The sequence below is a fragment of the Eubalaena glacialis genome, chromosome 19, assembly GCF_028564815.1.
Source record: "Eubalaena glacialis isolate mEubGla1 chromosome 19, mEubGla1.1.hap2.+ XY, whole genome shotgun sequence".
Taxonomy (NCBI): Eukaryota; Metazoa; Chordata; class Mammalia; order Artiodactyla; family Balaenidae; genus Eubalaena; species Eubalaena glacialis.
In genome coordinates this window covers 37,889,291-37,909,438 of record NC_083734.1, presented here as the reverse complement: position 1 = coordinate 37,909,438, position 20,148 = coordinate 37,889,291, and the positions used below count along the sequence as shown (strand labels likewise).

The window sequence follows — 20,148 nt, the reverse complement described above, 5'->3', positions numbered from 1 at the left end:
AGATGGAAAACTCACTTCCTGGGGCAGGGTTCCACTGGGGATTGTAGAGTTCTCCCCTATTAAGCATAATTGGGTACCATCTTCTCCTGGGGACTTTGGAAGCCCTCAGCCTTCTCTTCCTCAGGCATTTTCTCCTGGGGGTAAGATGTTGAAAGTTGGAGGTTAAATGACTTGCCCAAAATCACACTGTTGGTGGCAGAGCAGAGATGAAAACCTCAGCCAATCTTCCGAGTCCTTAATCTGGCTCTTATGGGACCATGCCACAGCTGCTCCTTGTAAAAGGGACAGTCGCACCTCCTGAGGACACTGGGCAGGGATGCCAGGTATTGATGTGACTGCCGTTCCAGTCCCCAGTGACCTTTTACATCCTGCAGCCTGCTCAGACTGTGGAGGAAGCAGCTCTGGAGCAGTGGGGGTTGCCATATGCAGAGCTGCCCCGGCGAAGATAACAGGTTGTCTGTCATGTACGAAGCCTATGTATGGCCCGGACCACAGAGCTTCCATCGGAGGAGAAATTAAACCTGTCTCACATACCAATCCCAGTGCTCTGATTACATTTACAGAGGTCATGGCCTGCATTCTGTCACCATGGAAACCTCTCATGCTGCCAGTGTTGTCTGTGTGTGTGGTTGATATTTAAAGGCAAAGTCACAGGCCCCATTGCCCAACTATCAGCTGCCAGGGGCAATCGCTCTCCTTCACCAGCCTGAGTCCTGGTGCTTCATCCAAGAGATAAGAGGAAGAGGAAGAGATGGGGAAAAGGGCCCACCTGTCTCTAACAGGCAGGCTTGCAGTAGAGCCAGGTTTGCAGGGAGGGGGCTCTGGGATGGCGGTGCTGGTATAGCAGATGTGGGGGAACCAAAAGGCATCCCGACTTTGTCAGAATACAAGCATCTTCTCACAGGCACATGAGCCCGCTGTTAAGTAGAGCCCTTCTTTCTCTGATAACTTCCAAGTCGTGAGCACATTTCAGAGCAGCCAGATGGAGCTGGGGAAGGCCCCTCTGCCTGAGTGCCCTTGGTGGTTTCGATTTTGCACATCTGGTAGCTGTGTGAATTGTGCTGATAACAATACCATTTATGAAGGATCCCTGCTTCTTCCAAAGACCCCACAGCACTGTCCTGGAAAAAGCTACCAGGGGAGTGACTTATCAGAAGTCCCAGGTGTTGGAAGAGGTAAATAACACCTGATTCAACAGAGTAAGAAAAGAACACAAGTGCTGACTCGGCTTGTGACCATCAATTTTTTCTTTAGTCTCAAGACAATTATTTCCACACCATTGAATGGAGTGTAGATAACACCGGCACCTTAATAGGCTGGGAGCAGAGGCTGTTTAGAGGAGATTTTAAGCACTGTGAGCATAAAATGAACATGAATATTCTGCAATATGCATCTTACAGCTTGTCATTAAGTGGATGGCCTCAATGATGTGATGCAACAGGCTTTGATTGGAATATTGAGCTCTGAGAAAGGAAATTCTGCATCAATAGTCTCACGATGTGGAATATCACATATTACTCAATAAGACATGTCATTGTATTCATAGTGCATATGCTAAAAAGTACAGCAGCAGATAATAACAGCTTGACTCTCCACAAGGCACTTTTCTTTAGGAATTTACAGCCACTCCCTGAAGCTTCTCAATGTCCTTGTGGGTGGAACATGGTATATCCTGAAATTACAACTAGGGAAATGGAGTGAATCTATTTGATTTAATTTCCTCTTTATTTTCTCTTACATTTTCTTTCTATTTCTCAATTTCTTTACTTTTTCATCCAGTTTCTCATTCACTTTCTTCGTTTCCATTTTTCTTGCTTGCTTGTTTTATCCCTAGTCCATCACCACTCCCTGTCAAACACCCCCTCCCACCCTCCCACCCCCCACCCCCACCCCCCCACTGCTTTCTGTAGAGCTCAGCCCTGCTGGCAGCCCTACAGACTAAAGAGGCTACCGACTCCTGGGATATAATCTGCCTTCTGATTGGTTCTTTCTGGGGTCTGTATTTATAGTGGAAACTTGATTTCTGCCACAGTGAGTGAAAAGAGGAGTTAATATCTCATGCCTTCCAGACGAAGGTTTTCCCCATGTGGTTCGGAAGCACTGAAAGTATTCCAGAATAGATAGGGCAGGGAGGAAATCTTTGGAGGTGGGCAGGGAGAATCTGCAGGCTGATTATCCCAATTTGTTACAGCCCGGTGCCAAGGAAGCCAAGGCCACTCTTTCCATCTTTTTAAAGGCAAGTTTGCTTCATAAAGAGGAAAAGCTCTCATCCTTGGAGACCAATGACACACATATCTCAGCCAGTCACTCCTCAAATATATCTTTAGTGAGCAAGGAGGTTCAAATGAGAGATTACGGATGATTCAGTATATATATAGGCATTAAGCACCTCCCAGGGCTAGCTGTTGTGGGGAATGAATGCAGAGATCATAATAATTGCTAACATATGTGAATCACCTACCATGTTGCAGACAGTAATAAACACAATATATATTAGCTCTTTGAATCTTCACAACCACCTTGAAAATACTAATAGTGTTGCCATTTTACAGATAGGGAAATTGAGGTATGGAGAGGATAAGTAGATTGACCAAGGTCACAGTAGGCAAGTGGCAGATTTGAGCAGAGAACTGCCTGACTTCAGGGCCACTATACTCTATCACCTCTTTGGTGGGGTCAGGATTGTGCTTTGGGATGTGTATTCTGAATACACAAGAGTGGTATGTGATAATGGGGAGGTTGGATGCTGAGGGTTGGATTAAAAGCCATTTCAGTATCACATCTCAACAAAGATAATGAGAACCCAACCCAGAGTGGTGACACTCAGGATTCAAAGGAGGGATTCAAAAGCCATTGTGGGGAGGTAAGATTGGCAGGGTTGGTGGATATTTGGAATGGGAATGAGGAAGGGTCCAAGATGAGTCCTACATTTTGAGTTTGGATTACTGGACAATAGCAATTTCTTTATAACAGTTACAATTTGTTGAGCATATACCATATATGCTTACAAATGCCATCTTACTTAAGCTTCATAATTACCCTGTAAGGTAGGAATTATGATATCTAATTTACAGATGAGGAAACTGAGGCTTGTAGAGCTCTGTCCAGAGGCTTAGAGCTGCCAGGTGGCTGAGCCAGAATTGGGACTCACATCTTTTAGACTCATAAGCTCATGCCACTTTCACTGAACTTTGTTGCCATTACAAGGATTAAGGGGAGAGGAAATAATAAATTGGTGGAACTGTTCAGATATCCAGGTAGAAATGCACAACAGAGGTATAAATTACAAGAGTCATCTGCATGAAGGGGAAAGTTGTGGTGGTGGGAGAATGAAACCACTGGGGACTCAGAGAACAAGGAGAGAAAGGAGAGGAAGAGGAGAAAGGCAAGTGTGAAACTCTGGTGATTACCTGTGACTAGAAGGTGAAATGAAGAGAGCCAAAGAAGGAAGCAGAGATATAATAGTTAGGAAAGATAGGAAGAAGACTGGGATAGAGCAGTGCCAAGGAAGCTGGGTGCCCAAAGCAAGAGCAAGTGGCCGATGCCACCCAGTGCTGCAGAGAGAGGTTGGTAAAGACTAAGCAGAGGTGAGAAGGAAGGAGGGCATCGATGCCCTCAGGAGAGTCACTTCACTGGTGCAAAGACAGGCAAAGGACATGGGATCTGATGGGGGAAAGGAAGGAGAAGAAAGGATGAGATTGGAGAAGGTAGCGGGGTTGAAGGAATGTTTTTGTTTGTTTTGTTTTGATTTTAGGATAGAGGAGACCAAGGATGTTAGCAGACAGAGGGAAAGACTGAAGATGAAAAAGACAGTGAGATTGAAGATCTAAAAGGTGGTAGGAGATGGGGGGGGGGATCATGAATTCTGTAGAAAGATAAGAGGAGGGACAATTCACTGAATTGAATTACTTTTCAATTCAAAGTAAAGTCTAAAAATCAATGCAACAAGGACCGAGAGTGCTGTCTTGTATATGAAAGAGCATGGTTTACATTGGTAGAAAATGCTGCTGGAAAAGAAGTCCAAGGATGTTTAGGACGTTTAGGACAAGGATGTTTAGGGTTAGACATCTAGAAAGGGAAAAATCGAAATGGACACTGACACAATTCTGCAGGAAAGGAAAGAATGTATTTCGGGGACCTAAAGGTCATTACACACAGGATGTCCACTAGGGGAAGGGTATTTTCACCCACTTTCTTGTATTGAAATAATCAGCCATTGCTGGTGTTATTTCTGACTCCAGGTAGTGTTTCTGTTGGTATTTGTAAATACTGGTGAGTCTGGCCAGATTACATCAGTTCCTCTTAGTGTGCATATTCCTCCAAGCATGTGTGCACCTGTGCGGTGCAGACCAGAGCTTTCTATCAGATTCTAAATAATTGCCTCTTCTCTCACCTTGAATCCCTCTGCCCCAACCCTGAATTCTAACACCTGTAGTAAAGTGAGGGAGAAGAAAGGGAAGGAATAAAGGTAGGGGCTTACGAGCTTAAACTTTTGCCTTTTGAAATAATAAATGAAAGGAAATCAAAGAAAGCCAGTTCTACCTTTGTAAGGTTGCTTCCCTTCTATTATTTGCTTTTAATCTCCCTTATCACCCCTAAAAGAAAGGGTTACTGCTTCCACAGTTTTCCAAATTTATCATGTCTGCAAATACCTAGCCTGTAAAATTAGCCTTGGCCCCACCTGCCTCTCATGCAGATTAACCCCACAGACTGCCTGCACGTCTCACGCAGAGAGTGCACAGCCTCATTTGGCTGCAGCTGACACTTTCCGCATGCCCCACACACCCCCCCACACTTCAGACTCCCAAGAGAACCAATCAAAGACAGAGAATGTCAGAGTCAGCAACCTCTTTGGTCTTTAGGGCCTCTGTTCGACTCAGCAGTGCCCCTGGGGGATGTCTAATGCGGTCTAAGGGATAGGCAAAGAAGATACAAAAAAATAAGTGGGAAATATTAGGGAAAAATAATAAGGGGAGTGATAGAAATATGAGATAAAGAACAAAGAAAGAAATGTTTCTATTTAGATGGAGGGAGGCCAACTCTGATTGTCTCACAGAGCTGCTCAGTGATCCCTGGGCTGTAATTATCCATCTCAGATGTTCAGTTCTATAAGAGCTTTGGACCAGCACTAGAGAACCAGGATTCTAATGCCAGCACAGCCCCTGGTGAGGTGGGTGGCCCTGTGCAGAGCACTAGGTCAGTTCCTTATCTTAAATTTGAATCACCTTGAAGACTCTTTTGAGTTTTAATAGTCCCTCATTCTATTCTGAGACTGTGCCTCACTGCGAACCTGCTTTGGGAATGTTCCCTGATATGATACGAGAACCTGCTTATATTGTTGTATGTATTAGTGCAAAGAATCTGGAAATGTGAGCTGGAAGGGGAGGCCATCGAAGTGCATTTGTGTGAGTGTGTGTATAATAGGACCCACCTAAATGGAAAGATTCGCTAATTAGTAAGAGCAAGGCTTCTGGCAAGCTGTGGAAACCCTGCATCTTAAGGCCACTGAGCGATGTGCCCAAGCAAGCATCTTGTGTCCAGCTCCTCTGCCTCAAGGGTGCCATGAGGCTTGGTTTCCGGGGTCTTGCCAAGCATGCAGTGAGCCTGGTTCTTGGCACCGGCTGGATGCATCACCTCTCCTTCCACAGTCCTTAATGAAGTGTGCAGCTCTTGTCCCCATTAGGCCCCAGCATCGTCAATAAAAGAGTCAATAAGCCCAGTTGATGGGGTTGGGACCGAGGGGCTGAGATGCAGCGGCTGCACATCCACAGGGCAGACGTCAGCTCCGCCGTGTGTCGTGACCCAGCATCCAGGGATCAATAACCAGCTCAGAATAAAGCCCAAGAGCTGCCCTCTGCAGTCCCCTCTCCAGACCCATTTCACCCAGGGCGGAGCAGTGCCAGCCAGCTCCTGCTTTGCTAGCAGTTGTTCCTACCCATGCCATTCTGGGTGCCAGATGCTTTTGTTTCTTCCTGATTGAGCCCTCTGGACACCCCATGGATGCATATTCAGTGAGCGCCCGCCTGGCATGAGAACGTGTAAACGGCATCTCCAAGCAGCCCAGAGGCTGGCATGGGCCCTGTTTTCTGTGTCTTCTGTCTCCTGACAGTGTGTGAGGGGCCCCTGTGGACCAGGTGGTATCCTTTCTGCATATCATGCTGTGGACTCCATTCCTGGCTGCTCTGCATCTCTTTAGATACCCTTATCTTATCTAATTACAAGGAATTTCAGATTAATTTCATGGCCTCTGCTCCAAAGGACCTCTTATCTGTGAGGGCCTTGTATTTTAACCTTGTCATTCTTTTGTTGTTTGCCTTTAAAGGGGAGACAGCTAAGAAGGGGATGCTAGGATCTTGCTGGAATTGGGGCTGGGGGGAGGGGAAAAAGAGGGAGGCAGACAGACCTGGGACTTGTGTATTCTGCTCCATCCCCCTGCCTGCGTGTGGAGACAGCTGGCTGCTTACTCCCATGACAGCCACATGGTACCCAGCCACACAGAACAGGACCCGGGCAGGGACTCATCTGCTGCCAACCTCTCCAGATCCCTTTGATATTTCCGACAGAGCAGTAAAAGACTCTTGACTATCATGTTTTGCCTTGCCTCTCTCTACCTCCTCCAAGACTCCTCAGTGTGGTTTCCATGGCTACCCCCAATCAGATTTGGCTTCCTGCAAAATTGGATTTCAAAGAAGGACAAGGCTTCAGAGGAATTTGTCCATTTAACAGAATGTCATTAGGAGTAAGGCTGACTGCTGAACCAGGGTCCTTAGATGATTAAGGAGGGGCTGCGCTCATGTGTGGAGGCAGGTTTCTGTCTGCAAGAGGAAACTTGATGCAACATGACAATGGCATATTGGAATCTGCCAGTCACTGCACTCTACCCAGCTCTGCACCTCCCTCTATCCCATCCTTCTAAAACCCACAATGGATGTAGAATATCTTTGCCTTGAGTTTCTGCTGCTTCCTTTGGTATAAGTAAGCTATGATAGGCAGTGAGGCCTGATAGGACATGCAATTATTGCTTTTTATCAAACAACCCTTTAACTTGTAGCCTAGATCAGCCTTTGACAAATATCCTTAAAGAAGAGGGGGAGGTTGTCAAATTTCCTTCCACTGCTGAGAGGAAAGCGAGGCAAAGTGCTGGGGTTACGTATAGGAGGGACCGTGTTTCCCTCGTTGTTTTTTAGAACAGTTTTAGATTTAAGAAAAATTGCAATGGTAGTACAGAGAGTTCCCATATAGTCTCCCTTGCCTTTTAACACATGTCAAAAGTACTCAAAAATGATTCCAGAGCAGCTAAAATTTTGTAGAAGGAGCACTGAGTGTGGTAAAAATAAAAATGCCCCAGCAGGGAACTGGTATTGCTCTGGAGCCTAGAGGAGGCAGCCTGCCCACTGTTAACTTTCCCAGGGCAAGAAGGCCTTGCAACAGGAGCCGGATTCCCTGAGACTCTTGCCAGCCCCTGTCCCCCACATTTCTACCTCAATTTACTGCAACTTGTGGTTGCGTCATGTAACCCTGAAACCAAGGCACCATTCCTCTTCAGATGGCAGGACTCAGATGCATAGATGGCTCAAAGCCGCTGGACCACTTAAAGGATCAAGCCCCCAACCCTGAAACTGTATCTCTGGAAGGAAACTATGCCAGGAGTCAGGCACTGCTACCAGGAGTCCTTCTGGAGAGTTTCTCCTTGCTGCTCCCATCCCCATATCCACAGTTCTGTCATTATTTCCCCTGATGCTGCTGTAAAAGCCACTTCACCCGTCTTCTCCATTTTCTTTCTCTTACCACTCCCAATGCTTCCCACATATTCTGTAGGTAGAATCTGAGACTAGAAACTCCGTTTTTTACAAAGAGGAAATTGGTAGAGGTGAAGTGAGATGTGTATAAGATCACATACTATACAGGGGCTCAGTTTAGCTCACTCCCCAGCTCAAAATTTGTCAACGCCTCCCCAATGTCCACTCAATTGAGTTCAGAATCCTCACTCTGACTTTCAAGTCCCTTTACAATAGAACCTCAATTTTTCTTGACAAATTTCCCTACACCATCCAGTAAAAGAGGGTCATTAGCTTTTCCTCAAGCAGAAGTCTTTTCCATCTTTGTTTACTCTGGTCCTTCCACCTGGAAAGCCCTCTTGCCCCTTCAAAGTCTGGTGTGTTCAGAGTCATCTCAAATGCCACACACACCGCTAAACACACATACACTGGCACTTCCCTCCTTTTCTTATTATATTCATCTCCCTCCTTTTAGCGAGCGCTTTATACTTTTTTCATGGTACTTGGCCTATTGTACTTAAAAAAAAAAAAACACTTTAAGATAATTGTAGATTCACAGAAGTTATGATAAGTAATACAGAGCTATCCTCTTTACCCAGGTAACATCGTGCAATATCACAGGACCATATCACAGCCAGGACATTGACACCCAACACCTACTACTTTGAATGAGAGGGAAGCACACTTCTGTGATCTTATCCTTTACTTTCCTCCCTTTGTCATCTCTTAGAGGGAAAGGGCTGGGTCCCCCTCTCCCTCAGCTTTCTCCCTGGGTTACCCCTTCTTTTCCTTGCATCCTTTCAGACTTAGGGAGGAAGGGACACTTTGGCTCCCTGTGTCCATTGCAGCCGGACTGCTCTGATTCTCCCCAAAGTTGGTGGCTTGAGATTATTTTTTGGGACTTATGGTCATTCCCTTAAAACGTCCTGGTTTGCCTGACAAGCGGTTCTGCCCTGGTTTTCTGGGCGTGGACGAGCGATTTGGGTTGGAAATGACTGCTGTCCGACTTGGCGGGGCCTGACCCCGTCCTCGGATTCTGCCTCCTCGAGCTTCATCTCGGCGCCATGGTGGCGTTTCAACCTGCCCCCGTGGCCCGCTGTCCGGGACTTAGGATGGGGAGCCTCCCGGGGACGGGGTACCTGGGGGTGGCGTCGCGTCTTTGTTTTGACCGGGGGCTGGGTGGGGGTGGGGGGCGCGGGGCGGCCGCCTCCTCCCTCGGGCACCGCCGTGAGGGCCGCGGGCCCGGCGCACAGGTGTAGCCGCTGCCCCGGCGTCCCGCCCGCGGCGCGCCGCTTCCTGAGCGCGCCCCGCCCTGCGGCTCAGCCCCGCGACGCCGGCGACAGAGGGCCAGGTGCCGCTGCAGCCCGCCCGCTCGGCCCTCTCCCGCCGCCCGCCACATGCAGGCCGCCGCCGCCCTCCCCGAGGAGATCCTCTGGCTCCTGGAAGGTAATGCCCCGCCGGGAGTCTCACGTGCCGAGCCCGGCAGCAGCCGAGACGACAGCGGCTCCCAAGGCCGCCCTTCCCCGTCAGCACCCTCACCCACCGCCTTCTAGAACCTCGAGGCTGCCGGAGTCCTGACTCTGCAGAGCCAGCTGTTCATCCCCCGCTCAAGGTCCCTTTCACTCGCCTCAGTAACACATTTTCTTTTTCCTCAAGGCGTCTCCACCTCCCACTAAGCCTCCAGGCTTCTGAGCAAGTTCAGGCCGCGTTCATGGTCCCCGGGCCGCCGTGCTGGCCTTCAAGCTGTCCCTTTCTCCTCGGGACGCCCTGCGCCTATAGGTTTCGCTCTCGTCCCTCTCCCGCCCTGACTCCGTCTGTCCCGCTCACAGGGTACCTTCACCTTCCTGCTTAGAACGCCCCAGGCTCCCAAGGGGCTGTGAGGGCTCACGGGCTCCTGTCAGCCAAGGCCTGGGCACCCAGACCCTAGGTCCCCTTCACCCGCCTGCAGCTCCGGGGGTCCCTCATGCACCTGGGGCAGGCGGATCCTAGTATTACATCTCTTCCCTTTCTAGAAGTGCCCTATTGCGGTGTGTTCAGTCACTAACACTCAACACATCCCGCTGTAACACTCCAGAGTTACAAGATCATCTGCTTGCCTCACACTTTTTCTGGTGAAAGTAACTTGCTGTTCCTGTAACTGACCTTCCTGGAAGGACGGGGACCTGGAATCTGTGCTTGCATAAGGGTCCCAGGAGGAAACTCATCCGAATTAAGCCTTTTGGCATCTATGTGACAAATGGCCTGCTTTGGGCAGGTCATACTTTTGGCAAGAAGTTTTTTGTTTTTTGTTTTCAGTTTCTCTCAATTTAATTGGTTTTATATCTCCATTATCTTGTTATTTTGGTATAAATGGCTCCTAATCAAATATTTGGCAAGTCTTTTCAGTCTGTTTGTGGCTCGGTTTCCATTCTGGGTTGCTTCTCTGTAAAAGCTGTCAACTAGGTATTTCTTCTGAGGTGAAGTTTCCAAATTTATTTTACTTATGACCCGAGTGAATCTAAACTTTCAGAATAGAAAAGTATTTTCAGGGTAAAAGCATCATCTGGGTGTCTAAGAAGAAGCAACCCAGCCTTTCCCTCTACTGTTGGTTCAATAATTCCAAGTGTAAAGAGAGGCTCTACATGTCTGGTTTCCAGGAGAGAAGGAACTGTGGCAAAAAGTTTCATTCTGCCCTTGCAGTTAAAGGTATAATCTGATTCTTTTTATTGGTATCTGTCATTTGTTGAGAGGGAACCTATTTTACAACCTAGTTAAACTAGACTTCCATTTTGTGTGCCGCCTTGGTAGAAGATTCCTTTTAATTTTCAGAAGCTTGCAATGACATCCACTTCTTCAACATTTTTGATGTGCAGTTCTTTATTGTTCAAAACTGACACTTTGGTAAACAGCTCATTTCTGCACCTGCCACCTTCCTTTAGTTTAGATTATTTTCTTGTTAGCTGACTGTTTTTAATTGAAGTCTTCAGATCTCCTCCTAAAGCAAAACCTTTGTTTGCTGACAAGTAGAGCAGGGTATGAATGGAGATTAATTGCATGTCACATACTTCTGTATCAAACTTGCTGTGTCTTAACAATCTCTGTTGGTGCTCGGGTCTTTAGAATATACAGAGGAGTCTGAGATTAAATTTTAAGGAGCTTTGTTGGTTAATATATTTCTTTAAGGCTTTTTTTTTTTTAAGTTTGCAATTAGAGTCTGAATCTGAAGTAGAGAGAAAAATGTGAAAGTGGGATTCAACCAACAATTCTATTGAAAAGTGTTTGAAGAATATGCTTTTGAAAGGTTCATGTAATCATAGCAACATATTGGTTGTAGGTTTTGTTTTTTATGGAACACACTCTGGTGTAGACCAGCAGAATTACTCATTGTACTACAAATAATTTGTAAATATTATAAACCCATAATGGCTATCCAGTTATCGTCTGTTGCTGTTTGTCTCCCCACCCCCACACACACACTTTTTAAGGTTAACTGTTGACAATTAGAAAATATGTAGGTCCTGATCTCTATGTCGTCATTCAGTGGAGGGAGTCACAGGGTGAGAGTGCTGCCACTTTAGTGCTGCCACAGGCCGTGCGGGTGGAGTTTCCACAATGAATTACTACTTTCATAAACCAAGGCATAAGCATTTACACAGTGATTTAACACTGGCCATCACAGCCCTAACTTAAGCATTTATTTATTTATAACTACATGAGCATAAATGACAGGGGCATTTTTTGACATAATATGTGTGCTTTGAAAAATAAAATATGCAAAGCATTGTGAAAGGTTTATGCCAAATTTTGCATAATGAAGAAGGGAACAGAAATTCTGAAGGTCTAAAATTAATTTTGTTAAATTTTAAACATTTGAAAATGTTTCATTTGACCAAGAAGCTCCACTTCTAGGAATCCGTGTTACTGAAATTAAAGGACATGAAGTATGTGTACCAGGATCCATAGTAAATGTCCATGAGTTAGGAAAGGTCAGGTGATGGTATGAATGATTATTCATTTTATGGAATATTTTGCAGCCATTAAAAAGGTTGTGGTGGATCTGTATATATCGGCTTGGAAAGTGTCCATAACATATTTTTAAGACTAAAAAGCAAGGTACACCGTAGTATATATAATATACCATTTATGTTTGAAAACAGCAACAAAACCCCATATATTATGTATGTTTGTGTAAGCCTAGGAGGGAGTAAGAAAGAATATACACCAAGCTCCTAACATTGGTTTCCTAGGGAGGGGAGTGAGAGAGTGGGGGAGAGATTACTAATTTTATTTCATACATCTTCATGTTGTTTGAACCATGACAATGACCATGTATTACTTTTGTAATAGGAAGAAACAACCAGGAAGGTTATTTAAAAGGAAAAGGAACAAAAAACGAAAAGAAGCTTAGAGAGGTCAGAGTTCGAAAGGGCCATTAACCAGGGTTGTGATTATGCTTTTCTCTTGGTAGCTCTAAGGGTGTGTGGAAGGTGGGGATTTTTTTTTTTTTTTTTTTAATGCTTTCTTGGATTTAGGGCAAATATTAAAGCAGTGAGAGGTTTCTAGAGTAACTCAGGAAACATCTTCCTCGGATAGACTCTGTCAAGCTCTCATATAGAAATAGTAACTAGTCCATATCAGCAAATAAGTACCTTATAGATAAGTAAAGTGAAGGGCATTTACTGCCTTATTGAAAGAGAAGGAAATATTCAGGTCTGTTTTCAAATAATCAGGCTTCAGATGTAGAAGTTATCTTTTCGTTTTTGTTTGGTGATAACTATGCTGAAAACAAAAACAATGGAGTGCTGGCAGTTTGCATAATCTTTGTTTCACAGATACAAACATAATCAGTTTCTTCCTTGTCTTTCTAGCCCCACTTCTGAAGTCAGAAGCACAAGAGGCAAGTATGAAGGAAGGAGAATAAATATTTCTTTAGTTCACAATTTGTCTTGTGTGATGGAATGGGGCTTACTGACTTTTATAGCTAATAGGTCCCAACTATCTACAAGGTACCTAAATCCTGCTCAAATATGGATTAGAGACAAAATAACATCCACAACTCGGCTGCATTTAGTAGCAATTGCTGCATTAACGCTGATTCCAATATGCCTATGGTTACTTATTTTTAAACTTTCTTGGAAAGAAGAAGTCATTAATCATTTCCTTCCAGATTGTTCTCCAGATTTGTATTGGTCCTCCATGTAGCCAACCATAAAATCCTTTTCAACATAGTAAGACTCCAACTCTGTGGAACTCGCGGGAGTGAGTTGTGCTGGATAGCTGAAGATATTCTCTTTAAGCACTCTAACTTTTTATTATAAACATTTGTGATCAGTTTTTTTCTCAGATGCAATAGGAACTTTTCACACTTCCTCAACCAACCAGTCTGTGTTCAAAGGCACCTCCTCTGAACACTATAACTCAGAGTTGTTATAGCGAATATCATTTATCATACTTTATGGGAATATTGAGTTGTTTAGGGATTTTTCTGCCATAATTGCCCCTGGACTGCTTTGTGAATGTCTATGTCTGTTTTACGTTTTAATTTTTGTCATTTTTTTTTTCCTACTGTTAGACCAGGCCTATCACTTTGCACTGCTCTCAGTGTATCTGTATCCCCAATGCTATTGGAACATCAGATAATTAAGTTCATTGGAATTAAGATATGTGTGAAAGAAAGTATGAAGGGCTCTCTTGATGAACACAGTACCCAAACCGTTAGGCCTGCACTTTGTAACATGTACTGTGGCTGCTCAGAGTCTTTTTTACTTAATTTTTGATACTGGGTTGTCTTCTAGATAGGTGATGTTACTTCGGTTGAATTCTGAAAGGTATATGACCATACTTCTATTTCTTTTTTGTTAAATTTTTTGGTTATAAGAGCAATAATGCTCATTGTAGAAAATTTAGAAAACACAAGGATATACAGCCACCCATAGTCAACAATTGTTAAATTTCCATTTATTTCTTTCAGTTATTATTATTTGTACATGCTTTAAAAGTTGTGACATTTTGTGTGTATAGTTTTGTATACTGATTTTTCCACTGATAGTTTTTATTTGCTATGGTCTCCTGAGCATTTTCCTAGATCACTAAGTTCTTTTTTTTCTTTTGAGTGATTTTGAAGTTATACATCCTGGTTTTATTCCACTGATAGTTTTACCTTTATGGGGAAAACAAAAACAAAAACATTTCCCTCTGATTAGCAACGTTAAGAATGAAACAATATCTTCTAGCTCTTTGCTCCTATGTGAAATGTGAAATTGCTGATATAATCTTGGATTTTAGATTCAGAGAATTATTAATGTTTTATTGTGTATATTAGATTACAATAATTATTTTTTGACATTTGCATAATATTTAAAACCATAGCTATAATAATATTTTTTCTTCCTGTTTAACTTGTTCATTGCTTACTTTTTTTTTTTTTTAAACATCTTTATTGAAGTATAATTGCTTTACAATGGTTTGTTAGCTTCTGCTTTATAACAAAGTGAATCAGTTATACATATACATATGTTCCCATATCTCTTCCCTCTTGCATCTCCCTCCCTCCCACCCTCCCTATCCCACCCCTCTAGGTGGTCACAAAGCACCAAGCTGATCTCCCTGTGCTATGCGGCTGCTTCCCACTAGCTATCTATTTTACATTTGGTAGTGTATATATGTCCATGACACTCTCTCACCCTGTCACATCTCACCCCTCCCCCTCCCCATATCCTCAAGTCCATTCTCTAGTAGGTCTGTGTCTTTATTCCCATCTTGCCACTAGGTTCTTCATGACCTTTTTTTTTTTTTTCCTTAGATTCCATATATATGTGTTAGCATACTGTATTTCTTTTTCTCTTTCTGACTTACTTCACTCTGTATGACAGACTCTAACTCCATCCACCTCATTACAAATACCTCCATTTCATTTCTTTTTATGGCTGAGTAATATTCCATTGTATATATGTGCCACATCTTCTTTATCCATTCATCCGATGATGGACACCTAGGTTGCTTCCATGTCCTGGCTATTGTAAACAGAGCTGCAATGAATATTTTGGTACATGACTCTTTCTGAATTATGGTTTTCTCAGGGTATATGCCCAGTAGTGGGATTGCTGGGTCGTATGGTAGTTCTATTTTTAGTTTTTTAAGGAACCTCCATACTGTTCTCCATAGTGGCTGTATCAATTTACATTCCCACCAACAGTGCAAGAGTGTTCCCTTTTCTCCACACCCTCTCCAGCATTTATTGTTTCTAGATTTTTTGATGATGGCCATTCTGACCGGTGTGAGATGATACCTCATTGTAGTTTTGATTTGCATTTCTCTAATGATTAATGATGTTGAGCATTCTTTCATGTGTCTGTTGGCAATCTGTATATCTTCCTTGGAGAAATGTCTATTTAGGTCTTCTGCCCATTTTTGGATTGGGTTGTTTGTTTTTTTGTTATTGAGCTGCATGAGCTGCTTGTAAATCTTGGAGATTAATCCTTTGTCAGTTGCTTCATTTGCAAATATTTTCTCCCATTCTGAGGGTTGTCTTTTGGTCTTGTTTATGGTTTCCTTTGCTGTGCAAAAGCTTTTAAGTTTCATTAGGTCCCATTTGTTTATTTGTGTTTTTATTTCCATTTCTCTAGGACCTGGGTCAAAAAGGATCTTGCTGTGATTTATGTCATAGAGTGTTCTGCCTATGTTTTCCTCTAAGAGTTTGATAGTGTCTGGCCTTACACTTAGGTCTTTAATCCATTTTGAGTTTATTTTTGTGTATGGTGTCAGGGAGTGTTCTAATTTCATACTTTTACATGTACCTGTCCAATTTTCCCAGCACCACTTATTGAAGAGGCTGTCTTTTCTCCACTGTATATGCTTGCCTCCTTTATCAAAGATAAGGTGACCATATGTGCGTGGGCTTATCTCTGGGCTTTCTATCCTGTTCCATTGATCTATATTTCTGTTTTTGTGCCAGTACCAAACTGTCTTGATTACTGTAGCTTTGTAATATAGTCTGAAGTCAGGGAGCCTGATTCCTCCAGCTCCATTTTTTGTTCTCAAGATTGCTTTGGCTATTCGGGGTCTTTTGTGTTTCCATACAAATTGTGAAATTTTTTGTTCTAGTTCTGTGAAAAATGCCAGTGGTAGTTTGATAGGGATTGCATTGAATCTGTAGATTGCTTTGGGTAGCAGAGTCATTTTCACAATGTTGATTCTTCCAATCCAAGAACATGGTATATCTCTCCATCTATTTGTATCATCTTTAATTTCTTTCATCAGTGTCCTATAATTTTCTGCATACAGGTCTTTTGTCTCCTTAGGTAGGTTTTTTCCTAGATATTTTATTCTTTTTGTTGCAATGGTAAACGGGAGTGTTTTCTTAATTTCTTTTTCAGATTTTTCATCATTAGTGTATAGGAATGCAAGAGATTTCTGTGCATTAATTTTGTATTCTGCTACTTTACCAAATTCATTGATTAGCTCTAGTAGTTTTCTGGTAGCATCTTTTGGATTCTCTATGTATAGTATCATGTCATCTGCAAACAGTGACAGCTTTACTTCTTCTTTTCCGATTTGGATTCCTTTTATTTCTTTTTCTTCTCTGATTGCTGTGGCTAACACTTCCAAAACTATGTTGAATAATAGTGGTGAGAGTGGGCAACCTTGTCTTGTTCCTGATCTTAGTGGAAATGGTTTCAGTTTTTCACCATTGAGGACAATGTTGGCTGTGGGTTTGTCATATACGGCCTTTATTATGTTGAGGAAAGTTCCCTCTATGCCTACTTTCTGCAGGACTTTTATCATAAATGGGTTTTGAATTTTGTCGAAAGCTTTCTCTGCATCTATTGAGATGATCATATGGTTTTTCTCCTTCAATTTGTTAATATGGTGTATCACATTGATTGATTTGCGTATATTGAAGAATCCTTGCATTCCTGGAATAAACCCCACTTGATCATGGTGTATAATCCTTTTAATGTGCTATTGGATTCTGTTTGCTAGTATTTTGTTGAGGATTTTTGCATCTATGTTCATCAGTGATATTGGCCTGTAGTTTTCTTTCTTTGTGACATCTTTGTCTGGTTTTGGTATCAGGGTGATGGTGGCCTCGTAGAATGAGTTGGGGAGTGTTCCTCCCTCTGCAATATTTTGGAAGAGTTTGAGAAGGATAGGTGTTAGCTCTTCTCTAAATGTTTGATAGAATTCGCCTGTGAAGCCATCTGGTCCTGGGCTTTTGTGTGTTGGAAGATTTTTAATCACAGTTTCAATTTCAGTGCTTGTGATTGGTCTGTTCATATTTTCTATTTCTTCCTGGTTCAGTCTTGGCAGGTTGTGCATTTCTAAGAATCTGTCCATTTCTTCCAGGTTGTCCATTTTATTGGCATAGAGTTGCTTGTAGTAATCTCTCATGATCGTTTGTATTTCTGCAGTGTCAGTGGTTACTTCTCCTTTTTCATTTCTAATTCTATTAATTTGAGTTTTCTCCCTTTTTCTCTTGATGAGTCTGGCTAATGGTTTATCAATTTTGTTTATCTTCTCAAAGAACCAGCTTTTAGTTTCATTGATTTTTGCTATTGTTTCCTTCATTTCTTTTTCATTTATTTCTGATCTGATCTTTATGATTTCTTTCCTTCTGCTAGCTTTGGGGTTTTTTTGTTCTTCTTTCTCTAATTGCTTTAGGTGCAAGGTTTGGTTGTTTATTTGAGATGTTTCCTGTTTCTTGATGTAGGCTTGTATTGCTATAAACTTCCCTCTTAAAACTGCTTTTGCTGCATCCCATAGGTTTTGGATCGTCGTGTCTCCATTGTCATTTGTTTCTAGGTATTTTTTGATTTCCCCTTTGATTTCTTCAGTGATCACTTCGTTATTAAGTAGTGTATTGTGTAGCCTCCATGTGTTTGTATTTTTTACAGATCTTTTCCTGTAATTGATATCTAGTCTCATAGCGTTGTGGTCGGAAAAGATACTTGATACGATTTCAATTTTTTTAAATTTACCAAGGCTTGATTTGTGACCCAAGATATGATCTATCCTGGAGAATGTTCCATGAGCACTTGAGAAAAATGTGTATTCTGTTGTTTTTGGGTGGAATGTCCTATAAATATCAATTAAGTCCATCTTGTTTAATGTATCATTTAAAGCTTGTGTTTCCTTATTTATTTTCATTTTGGATGATCTGTCCATTGGTGAAAGTGGGGTGTTAAAGTCCCCTACTATGATTGTGTTACTGTCGATTTCCCCTTTTATGGCTGTTAGTATTTGCCTTATGTATTGAGGTGCTCCTATGTTGGGTGCATAAATATTTACAATTGTTATACCTTCCTCTTGGATCGATCCCTTGATCATTATATAGTGTCCTTCTTTGTCTCTTGTAATAGTCTTTATTTTAAAGTCTATTTTGTCTGATATGAGAATTGCTACTCCAGCTTTCTTTTGATTTCCATTTGCATGGAATATCTTTTTCCATCCCCTCACTTTCAGTCTGTATGTGTCTCTCGGTCTGAAGTGGGTCTCTTGTAGACAGCATATATATGGGTCTTGTTTTTGTATCCATTCAGCCAGTCTGTGTCTTTTGGTGGGAGCATTTAATCCATTTACATTTAAGGTAATTATCGATATGTATGTTCCTATTCCCATTTTCTTAAATGTTTTGGGTTTGTTATTGTAGGTGTTTTCCTTCTCTTGTGTTTCTTGCCTAGAGAAGTTCCTTTAGCATTTGTTGTAAAGCTGGTTTGGTGGTGCTGAACTCTCTCAGCTTTTGCTTGTCTGTAAAGGTTTTAATTTCTCCATCAAATCTGAATGAGATCCTTGCTGGGTAGAGTAATCTTGGTTGTAGGTTTTTCTCCTTCATCACTTTAAGTATATCCTGCCACTCCCTTCTGGCTTGCAGAGTTTCTGCTGAAAGATCAGCTGTTAACCTTATGGGGATGCCCTTGTGTGTTATTTGTTGTTTTTCCCTTGCTGCTTTTAATATGTTTTCTTTATATTTAATTTTTGATAGTTTGATTAATATGTGTCTTGGTGTGTTTCTCCTTGGATTTATCCTGTATGGGACTCTCTGTGCTTCCAGGACTTGATTAACTATTTCCTTTCCCATATTAGGGAAGTTTTCAACTATAATCTCTTCAAATATTTTCTCAGTCCCTTTCTTTTTCTCTTCTTCTTCTGGGACCCCTATAATTCGAATGTTGGTGCGTTTAATGTTGTCCCAGAGGTCTCTGAGACTGTCCTCAGTTCTTTTCATTCTTTTTTCTTTATCCTGCTCTGCAGTAGTTATTTCCACCATTTTATCTTCCAGGTCACTTATCCGTTCTTCTGCCTCAGTTATTCTGCTATTGATCCCATCTAGAGTATTTTTAATTTCATTTATTGTGTTTTTCATCGTTGCTTGGTTCCTCTTTAGTTCTTCTACGTCCTTGTTAAATGTTTCTTGCATTTTGTCTATTCTATTTCCAAGATTTTGGATCATCCTTACTATCATTATTCTGAATTCTTTTTCAGGTAGACTACCTATTTCCTCTTCATTTGTTAGGTCTGGTGTGTTTTGACCCTGCTCCTTCATCTGCTGTGTGTTTTTCTGTCTTCTCATTTTGCTTATCTTACTGTGTTTGGGGTCTCCTTTTCACAGGCTGCAGGTTTGTAGTTCCCGTTGTTTTTGGTATCTATCCCCAGTGGCTAAGGTTGGTTCAGTGGGTTGTGTAGGTTTCCTGGTGGAGGGAACTAGTGCCTGTGTTCTGGTGGATGAGGCTGGATGTTGTCTTTCTGGTAGGCTCGTCCACGTCTGGTGGTGTGTTTTGGGGTGTCTGTGGCCTTATTCTGATTTTAGGCAGCCTCTCTGTTAATGGATGGGGCTGTGTTCCTGTCTTGCTAGTTGTTTGGCATAGGGTGTCCAGCACTGTAGCTTGCTGGTCGTTGAGTGAAGCTGGGTCTTGATGTTGAGATGGAGATCTGTGAGAGATTTTCGCCGTTTGGTATTACGTGGAGCTGGGAGGTCTCCTGTGGACCAGTGTCCTGAAGTTGGCTCTCCCACCTCAGAGGCACAGCCCTGATGCCTGGCTGGAGCACCAAGAGCTTTTCATCCACACGGCTCAGGATAAAAGGGAGAAAAAATGGAAAGAAAGAAAAAAAGAGGATAAAATAAAATAAAATAAAGCAATTATAATAAAAAATAAGAAAAAAAATTATTAAGAATAAATTTATTAAGAAAAAAATTTTTTTAATTTCTAAAAATAGATTTATTAAATTTTTATACTAAAAATAAGAAAAAAATTATTAAGAAAAAATTTATTAAGAAAAAAAATTTTTTTAATTTTTTAAAATAAAAAATATGAAAAAACTTACTAAAAAAATTTTTTTTTAATTTTTTAAAAATAGAAAATAAGGAAAAAATTATTAAGAAAACATTTAGTAG

The 20,148-nt window shown here is 42.1% G+C and overlaps 1 protein-coding gene across 1 annotated transcript in view; it reads left to right on the top strand.

The window, feature by feature from the left end:
* Positions 1-9,100: 9,100 nt before the first annotated feature.
* The window catches only part of SKAP1 (src kinase associated phosphoprotein 1), a 280,187-nt gene continuing 269,139 nt past the window's right edge, over positions 9,101-20,148 (top strand). Inside the window, exon 1 of the mRNA XM_061175616.1 lies at positions 9,101-9,224. Coding sequence (XP_061031599.1) covers positions 9,176-9,224 — 49 coding nt within the window. The 5' untranslated portion in view covers positions 9,101-9,175. The remainder of the gene's footprint in view (positions 9,225-20,148) is intronic.